Here is a 9,766-nt window from a genome sequence, read left to right as displayed (position 1 = left end):
TGAGCTAAACACCCGTACGCATGTATATGCCAACAGACTATCAATGACCAGGCTCTGGTCTACACATCGCTAGCATGGACGAAAACTTTCATTTCAAGAGGCCTGTACGGGATGGGGATTTGAGCAAGGTTCTGGGTCAGTATAATAACTGGATCGACACCCGAATCAGCGTTCAACCGCTTTATTGACTAGAACTCCACAACACTAAAACTAGTACTGAACAGTAACATCTAGAACGTGAGAAAAGTATCCATTTTTGGCGGGATACCGCAACATCACAAACTCGATGTGATTGGCTAATGAATACTGAAAGCTGATTGGCTATCATAGTTCAAAGTCTGAATCCGCACAAGTCCACGAAAATAAACTTTCATCTCCGATATTTCTCCCGGGCCGCGGAATTTTTGAGAAATAGCTCAATCAATATATCGAATGAAACATGAACATTGTTTTATCTAAACACCAAATGAAATGCGGAAATGTGTCTTTACTCAGTTCTTGTAATGCACATTAATGAGAGCAAGAGTTAACTTCTAATGGGTAAAGTTTGTTCACGGGTCTACTTGTATGTCCCATGGCTGTCTTAATCTCCGCTGATCTTACAAGGTTGTCGCGTCCGTAGTTGAGTCTTTCAACTTTAGCCAAACTCCAATTTAGGCGTCGCTTTACGTCGTCCTGCACAAGTACTATGTCTCCAACCTTGATGGCATTTGCAGTTTTTCCGGACAAGTTATGGCTCTCGCGTAGACTGGTAAATACTCAGACACCCATCGACGCCAGAATCGCGTGTGAAGTGTAGATAGCAGAGTATAGCGTTTGTTTAACTCATCGTGGTTGCCATACGTTGGGTCGGAAAGTTCGTCATCGTCAACGGATAGATATGGCAACGTAGTCAAGGGACGACCATGCAGTAGATGAGCTGGAGTTAACGGTATATTGTCTCTAACGTCGGCAGAGAGACGTAAGTTATCGGCCGGTCGTTCAGCATTGCCTCGACTTCAGTTAGCAGGGTGTTCAGCTCATCGTAGGTTACATACGCACGTCCCAGAGTTTTCTTTATGGCGTTCTTCGTTAGCCCAATCAATCGCTCCCAAAACCCCCCAAACCATGGGGCTCGTTTGGGTATGAATTTCCATTCAACTCGTTTATTCACCAAGTAGTCCTTCACTTCAGGCGCGTCGAATAATCGGTTCAATTCGTCCGATGCTGATATGAAGTTAGTCGCGTTGTCCGAGATCATTTTACTAGGAAGTGAACGTCTCGCTGCGAAGCGACGGAAAGCTTGCAGGAAACCTCTTGTCGATAAGTCAGTGACTAGCTCTAAATGAACCGCGCGTGTTACTGCACAGGTGAATAGACACGCGTACACCTTTGTGTCACGTACAGTTTTCGTAGATTTGATGTACAACGCTCCAGTAAAGTCTACTCCTGTCACAGTAAACGGTGGTGTAATGTTTACACGATCTGTTTGGAGAGGTGCCTGTACTGGATATGTGTACGAAGTTCCGCTTATCTTACGGCAGGTGACGCACTTTCTCAGGAGAGTTCTCGCAGTATGTCGTAGTTTCGGGATCCAGAATCGCTGCTGTAAGTTTGTTACAGTTGACTGTACTCCAGCATGAAGAAGTCGTGAATGTGCGTCGAGAATTAAGTGATCGGTGAATCGATGATTATTCGGCAATAAAATCGGGAATTTCACATCGTAGCCGATAGGCGCGTTCTGTAATCTTCCATCGCATCTCAGTATTCCGCTTTCGTCGGCGAAAAGTTTCAGCTGTTTCTGTGTTGTAGCAAACTGTCCTTTCTGTTGCACTGAACGTCTGCCGTAAGTCTCTTGTTGGATATGTTTGATCCAAACGAGTTCCGCGTGTTGTATTTCATCTGCAGTGATGGGTCCGCGTTTCCGAACAGCTGATTTCTTCAAATTCGAGACGAATCTTAGGACCAAGGCAGACACGCGAAGGAGTTTTGGCAGTTTGCTGTATCTGTTCGCGTCCACAATGAATTGAATACCAGTCGCTGGTATTTCGCGTTCCGGTTCGCTGACAATTTTGTTATCTCCTGTCTGATCTGAGTTACCAAGGAGATCGTCGTCTCTTGCAGCTGACAGTGAAACGTGGTGTATGGCACTGTCAAACAATTCGCTGATTGGCCAGTCGCCGTGGTGTAACCAAGAGGGTCCATTCCACCAAAGTTTGTTTGTCTCTAGGTTACGCGCAGAAATCCCTCGGGTTAGCAAATCTGCTGGATTTTCCTTTGTAGGACAGTATTTAGCGGTGCAAGAAATTCCTCTGATTTCCTGGACGCGATTGGCAATAAAGACTAGAAGTTTCTTGTCGCTGTTTAACCAGTGTAGAACTATCTCGCTGTCTGACCATAAAATACACTGTTGAATACGTAGTTTATCTGTAAATGCGTTGCACAAGAACTTGATTAGCCTTGAGCCAACCAAGGCAGCCATCAACTCCAACTGAGGTAAAGTTAGTTCTTTGAGAGGTGCAACTCGAGTTTTGGCCATCACGATTGCGGTCTTGTTGCCATGACGAAGGTATGCGACCGCACCATATGCCTTCTTGCTTGCATCGGCAAACACGTGTAAGTCGTAGTCTTGGCTGTCAGGTTGAATTGTAGAATCGAAGTACTGTCGCTTGAATTTCAGCTCTGTAGTTTTACTCAGATCATGCGCTATATCTGTCCACTGTTTACACATTTCGTCACCAAGGGGTTCATCCCAGGCCAGTCCTTTCTTCCACAATTGCTGTATGAACACCTTTGCCTTGACATGAACTGGAGAGAGGTAGCCAAGCGGGTCGTACAAGCTCGCTGTTGTTCTGACGACTTCGCGTTTCGTGGTGAGACTATCGACCGGTTTGTGATCTTTCTTGGCGTACGTTAGTTCATCTGTTTCGGTCAACCAACGGAGTCCAAGTGCGTTTACGGTAGTGTCCGGTTCGAGTTTATTGTCTCTTTCTGCAAGCACGCGAATATCTTCACAGTTAGACGACCAGCTTCGTAGATTAAATCCGCACGTTTCAAACAGGTGGTTTGACTCTTCATAGTATTCGACCGCATCTTCGTTGCTATCGGTTCCGCTGAGGATATTGTCCACGTAAATATTGTTCTCGAGGTCGGTCGAAGTTGGAGTGCGTTCGTGAGATTCTAAGTGGGTCTTTACAACCGCGTTGAGGATGAATGGAGAGCTGACGGCGCCAAAGAGTATCACCTTGAAACAATACGTTTTGAACGGACTTTCCGGGTTCATCGGTTCGGATAACCACAAGAATTTTGTAAACTGACGGTCACTTTCATCCAATCGCACGTGTAGAAAGGCCTTTTCGATGTCGCTCGAAAAGGCGATGCGGTTTACCCGAAATCGAAGTAGAATTTGCGTTAGGTCGTTCAGTAGAGGCGGGCCCGTTAGTAGGCAATCGTTCAAGCTTGGAGAATCGGTCGACTGCTTGCAACTACAGTCATAAACAATCCGTATTGGCGTCGTGGCTGAATCTTTCTTGACTGGGTGATGTGGCAGATAGTGGCCGCTGCGACGCTCGCTTTCATCATCTGTCGTTTCTTCGATGAAATCCCGTGCCTTTTGGTCGGAAATGATTTTGTCATAAGCCTTTAGAATGTCCGGTGTCAGTCTGCGAGCCATAGAACGCGTACGCATCTCCGCGATATTGTAGTTTGTAGGTAGGGCCGGGTGGTCTGGTTTCCATGGTAACCGTGCTACATACTTGCCATTTTCAATGCGTAAGTGAGTGTCTCTGTACAGTTCGAAGTCATCTTTCGTTTTATTGTTTGCGAGTAGTTCGTCTTTGATACCGATTGTCTCGAGATCCCAATAAACTTTGAGTTGAGACTCTTCTTCGCAGGTGTCTGTGAGAATGTGTAGAATCGTGGCTGGGTTTTGGTCGCCTTTCCTGAGTGATGGGACCGGAAAGGAGATATCCGAACTTTGAGGACACGGCGGTAGGTCCTGAGCCACGAATCACGCGATCTTCTACAAAATCCCAATAGTAGTCTGCACCGATCAACACAGATATCTCGAACGAAGTGGCATCCGAAACAGGGTGAGCTAGGGTCAATTCTCGTAGGTAGGGTACATTGATGAGCGATCGTGTGACAAAGTTGGTCATTCTTGTGGTGATCTGAGGAACTATGAGCACAGAAATGTCTATTTTCTGTCCAGAGAGCGTATTCAGTGTAAGCGTGGTTACATCGATTGATCTTTCGCGAGGTTGATTGTCACCGAATGATGTCAGCCGAATTACTTCAGTGCCTTTAATCTTCAAACCGAGCTTTGTAGCGAAAGTTCTCGTGACGAATGAACGCGTAGCACCTTCGTCGAATAACACCGTGGCGTCAACTGTTTGGCGTTTCGTAGAGACTGGAACGACGGCTGTTTTGAGAAGGATTGGTCCGTTTCGCGAGTTACTGGCATTGTAGCTCTCCTCCGTCTTGGCAAATTGAACGTGTGTCTCAGTAGCTGGGGTATTTTCGATTGCCTTTGCAGTTTTATCGGTGTTATTGTCCGTGCGATCTTGATGGAGAGACGTGTGATGTTTTCTGCGGCATACACGACAACTGAATCTTGATTTGCACTCACTGACTCGGTGCTTTCCCAAGCAATTGAAACAAAGTTTATCGCGTTTCACAATATCAAGTCGCTTGGCGCGATCTGAGACGACAATGCAGTCGTTGGGAAAATGAGAGTCCTTGCAATAGGCACACGATCTGGATTTCTTGGGTTTAGCGGGTGAAGCTTTGGCGTGAAATGCGGCAGTCATGGATGGTTTGTCGGAGGAACCGCAGTCAAGTTCATCGGTTGAGTATCCAGCCTGTAGTGCGTCGATTTCCTTGTAAATCGCTTTCCGTAGATCGGCTAGATTCCATTCGTTGTTACCGTGTTCCCGTGCGATTTGTTTGCGAGTATTTACTGGAAGTTTTTCCAACACTATGGGTACAAGTAAATCTCCGTACGATTCTTCACTTTTCCCAAGAGATTGAAGGCCGCGAATGTAGCTCTCAAGGGTGTCGTAGAAATTTCTGAGACTACTGAGTTCTCCTGTGGGAGTAGGCATGTCCCACAACGCTTTCATGTAGGCGCTTATGATTTTGTGTTTCTGGCCATACCGTTCATCCAAAAGTTGAAGTGCATGTCCGTAGTTTGAACTTGTGAGAGATAGACCTTCGATGGTCCGAGCTGCCTCACCTTGAAGCTGAGCGCGTAAGTACTGGAATTTCTGTACGTCTCCCAGATTTTTGTCGTCATTGACAGCAGACTTGAAGGCGTCAAAGAAACTCACCCATTTCAGTATGTCCCCGGAGAAGGTGGGTAGTTGACTAGTGGTTTTCACAGAAGTAGACTGAGTCGACGTGGGTAAAGCTCCTCCGTTGTTAAATCTGACTGGTGATGAGCTTTCCGAATTTCTGTCGATAAATCTGCATATCTTACGTTTCCTGTCGAACACGTTATGGAGATAGTCGTCGGCCTCCTCGATGACTCCTTCGAGTGCACCCTCGTCAACACTTTCGATTATTTTCAAATCTACTGATGCAAGAATATCGTACTTAGAGTTTATCAACTCACTCAGAGTGATGAGATTGTCGAGGGCAGTCGTCTTGTTGGCTTCTGAGTCGAATGAGGCGATGAGATTTTCGGCTTTGTTGAAGAGTTTGGTCAGCGAAGCCCGATGGCCTCTTCGCGTTCCCTTCAGTCTCGTGAGTGGTGTCGATACGGGTTGCTCTGGAGCGTCTGCCATCCTGGTCTCGGCACCAAAAAATGTATGGGATGGGGATTTGAGCAAGGTTCTGGGTCAGTATAATAACTGGATCGACACCCGAATCAGCGTTCAACCGCTTTATTGACTAGAACTCCACAACACTAAAACTAGTACTGAACAGTAACATCTAGAACGTGAGAAAAGTATCCATTTTTGGCGGGATACCGCAACATCACAAACTCGATGTGATTGGCTAATGAATACTGAAAGCTGATTGGCTATCATAGTTCAAAGTCTGAATCCGCACAAGTCCACGAAAATAAACTTTCATCTCCGATAAGGCCCAACAGGATACAATTGACAAATATGCAAGCTACAAAAATCTTACAGCTGCAGAGCATTGTGCCCGCTGCAGCAAGAATCATCTGTTCCGCGGCCTGCATGAACGTCGGAGTCAAGAGAACCGGGTATGGCGCGCTACACTCGGCTGTGGAGAATCCAACTCCACTACGAAGTTTACCCCATTAATTGGGGGTGCAAACAAGAATTCCGAGCACAGGTATCCAGTCAAGCGAAGGACCTTTCATAGGTCTTCTTGTTATGTGAGGGTTTTCTCATTGGAAAGAGGATTCAGACCTACCCGGCAATCAGGAGATACAACAACGAAGTTATGCGTAGCACCGGTAGGCCTACACTAGCTAGCCGTTGGATCTCTGCCATGACCGTGCACAGTATCTCTCAATACGTCCCTATCAGTAGCCGTGCAATTTTCCTGCCAAATGCCGCGAAAAACCTGCTTGGTCTGTCTATTGTGTCATATATCATTTGACTAATTCTTGCCACGTACGTATTACTTGAAGAAGTAAGAAATGGTGATCAACAGTGGGTCCTGGGCCAAGTTCGTTGTGGGACCGGATTCTCTCATATATCCGTGTATGTCAACGCGGTGATATCTCCCTTATCGAAGCAACAGCATCTCCCGTGTCCTGCTCTGGCTTGCCGATCATGGCTTGAGTGTAATTTTTGTGTTTAGGCATTGCATTGTGCTTGAATTGTTGCTGTTCTACACACACACACACACACACACACACACACACACACACGTACATATTACAGACACCATACAGACTAACAAACGCCACCCTATGACAGAGGCCCACTTAGATGGGCTAAGCCAACTGCGAGGGCCAAAATGATACGGAGCAACCTAGTTATTACAACCGCGGCAAAGCCAGTGCATAGGTAAGTGTTTGTAATACAAACACTAATAGTAATTAATATGTAGTCTAACGGCGTCTTGTTTATCTATACTTTGTCGCTGTCAGTAAGAAATCTCAGCAGGGTGGCGTTAAACGGTACTGTCTGCAGGAAGTCCATGCCAAGTTGATTTCTTATATTTATGTTTGGCAAGGAGACTTCTCATATCTAAACCAAGCACCCCGTGGTTTATTAGCTCTTTGTCAGTAAAATAAAGGTGCCGCTTCTATACTTTAAGTTCTTCCAGTACTTGTTGCTATTGTAGTTTCTGTTTGTATTACAATCAGTTATCTATGCACTGGCTTTGCCGCGGTTGTATCTCTCTGGTTGTTGGTGTTCCCGTCTGCTCTGAGACAAGTATGCTCGTTGGCAGTCGTTGCACTTGAAGCCCCTGTGGTAGTTTTTTCCAAAGCTAGGATTTAGGAGAAATAGTACTGAATAACACGGAAATGTATGACTACTTCATAAATAATTACAAGATATATACCAAGCGTTAACTTAAAGCATAACGGTGGATGTTCGTGCTCAACAAACACATTTTTATTGAGCAGTCGAGAGTGTCAGGTCAGTTTACAGTTCTAGCCATATCATACACGTTATGTCATTGGCTGAAAATGCGTGTGTGTTTTGTGATGAAAAACCTTACCATTGAATTGTTACCGCGGGTAACTGTTTGAGACAGAGTACACAAGTTAAAATCTTTCTCGTTGTCGTTGTTTTTATAATAAAATGTATGTTTAAATATGTATTTTATTAAACATGAATATTCATTGACCAATAGAGCATAGGGTGTTTGTCGAGCAGCATTCAAGCAGGTCCATCCTAATCTTTAGTTTCTTATATAAAACTTTAGATTATTCACAACAAATGTACAAAATCATTTTACAGCAGCTTGCTCTGCATGTCGGAAATTGGTGTTCAACTGAAGTTACACTAAACATACATTTCATCGACACACAAGTGTTATAGCGCCGATTTCGATCGTCTTACGAGTAGGATACCAGAGATCGACCAGAGTAGTGGCTTGTGGATGACAAATGGCAATCTTTATTTCTTCGATAAAGATGCTTACAGAAGAGCCACTGATGTTAAAAGGCTACTCTATCAACTTAACACCTAACTATATAACTCCTTAACTTAATTATACATGGAAATGCGATTCAACCCATTACAATAATTCAAGGTAAAACTTAATTGAACAAACAACCATAAAAACAATGAGCGGGTAATGAATTACAAATCTTAATCAGTGAAACTGTTTCATAAGCTACTCTTCCGGAGAACTCTCGTAAATTAATTAGACACTGGCGAAAACAACATATATTATTAGAAACGTCTACCCTTAAACTTTCAACTTGTTCATACAAACATCCGTTTATGCTGACATCAGCCTAATCGAACATCTGCTCAACTAACTTTTATCGCTTCAACAATTAAGAGTATGCGTGAACTAGATGACACTTATATGCTAGATTACCATCAACTTTGTGTTGTTTGTCACAGTACCCAATTAACACATAACTGTTAGATTTCATGAAGTCAAGTTACGTAAAATTCACAGAGTAGGTTCACTTAAACTGTTACACACTGAACTCTGTACCATACTGAAAGTTTGAACTTCGTACCACACTAAAAGTTTTCTGAGAAACAAATTTCCTTCGTAACACTCCCTTCCTCTAAGGCAATTCGTCCTCGTATTGCAAAAAGAATTATCCACTAAATTTAATTATTCTATCAAGATTTAACAGTAACAACAACAACTATAATAATAATAATAATAATAATAATAATAATAATATAATAATATTTCAATATCTTCTATCCCATCACAATAAAACTTACATATCAATAATAACAGTAAATCTAATTAAACTCTATAAATCTCACTTACATATAACTAAAAATAATTGCACTTACATTATTCCATCACCGACAATCTTGTCAAGAATAACACAAAAAAATCTGTATACTAAATAAAACAATCAAATTACTTATAGGGCGCCTAAATAAACTAATACTTATTTATGTTACTTCGCAATTCTTCTAACACTTTTTATTGACTCCAAACTTTCCAAGAAAACGGGAATTTTAAGGAGGGGTACCGAATTGATCGACGGCCTCCTCTACAAATTCTGGATTTGGAGATTCTTTCGACTCCTCAATTTCAGTGAGTGGAATCTCTTCCAAGTTCACCGACAAAGTGAACATGTTTCCTTTTAGTCGCCTGAGCATGCATATCTTGCGATAAAGGTACATTATCGTTGGGCATGCCTTCGAGTACCAAAACAGATGTCAATTCTTTCGATTCTGAGATTTCCTTAATATCAGGACTTAGAGAATCTTTCCTATATTGTAATTGCATCTTTTGATACTGTTTTGGAATATTACGATATTCGTGTTCCTCTTCAATCATTTTGCTTTCCTTTTGTTGCAGGCACAGCAGCACACAAAAAGGGAAATTCAAAGCGCTTACATAATTTCAATAATTCGTACAAAAGAAATAAAAGTAGAACAACAACTACCATAGTGAGAAAAGAGTCTGAAATGAAACTTGGAGAAATACTTTGACTATAACTTCAGTAGAATTCTGAGGCGTGTCTGTTGTGGTGAGCTGCCAAAATAGCTTGATTTGGACTCATTTGACCCTTAACAGCATTAACAGCCTTAGAAACTACAATTGTGCATCGCAGATTTTTCATCTTAAGAATTATATAAATTTGAATTAATAAAGATACTATGGTGATTATGATTAGTAGTAGAAAAGGAAAAAGAAAAAATATCGTCTC

General features: G+C 42.9%; 2 protein-coding genes across 2 annotated transcripts; both read right to left on the bottom strand.

Annotated features, from left to right (window-relative positions):
• Positions 1 to 925: 925 nt before the first annotated feature.
• LOC139133622 (uncharacterized) lies at positions 926 to 3,652 on the bottom strand. Its single transcript, XM_070700370.1, has one exon. It carries the CDS (start codon positions 3,650 to 3,652, stop codon positions 926 to 928), a length of 2,727 nt encoding a protein of 908 aa, XP_070556471.1.
• A 139-nt stretch (positions 3,653 to 3,791) lies between these two features.
• Positions 3,792 to 5,762, bottom strand: LOC139133621 (uncharacterized). The gene has a single exon (XM_070700368.1). The coding sequence runs from the start codon at positions 5,760 to 5,762 to the stop codon at positions 3,792 to 3,794; it is 1,971 nt and encodes a 656-aa protein (XP_070556469.1).
• Positions 5,763 to 9,766: the final 4,004 nt, after the last annotated feature.

This window comes from Ptychodera flava, chromosome 5 (assembly GCF_041260155.1).
Source record: "Ptychodera flava strain L36383 chromosome 5, AS_Pfla_20210202, whole genome shotgun sequence".
NCBI classification, from domain to species: domain Eukaryota; kingdom Metazoa; phylum Hemichordata; class Enteropneusta; family Ptychoderidae; genus Ptychodera; species Ptychodera flava.
This window is presented reverse-complemented; position numbering and strand designations above follow the sequence as displayed.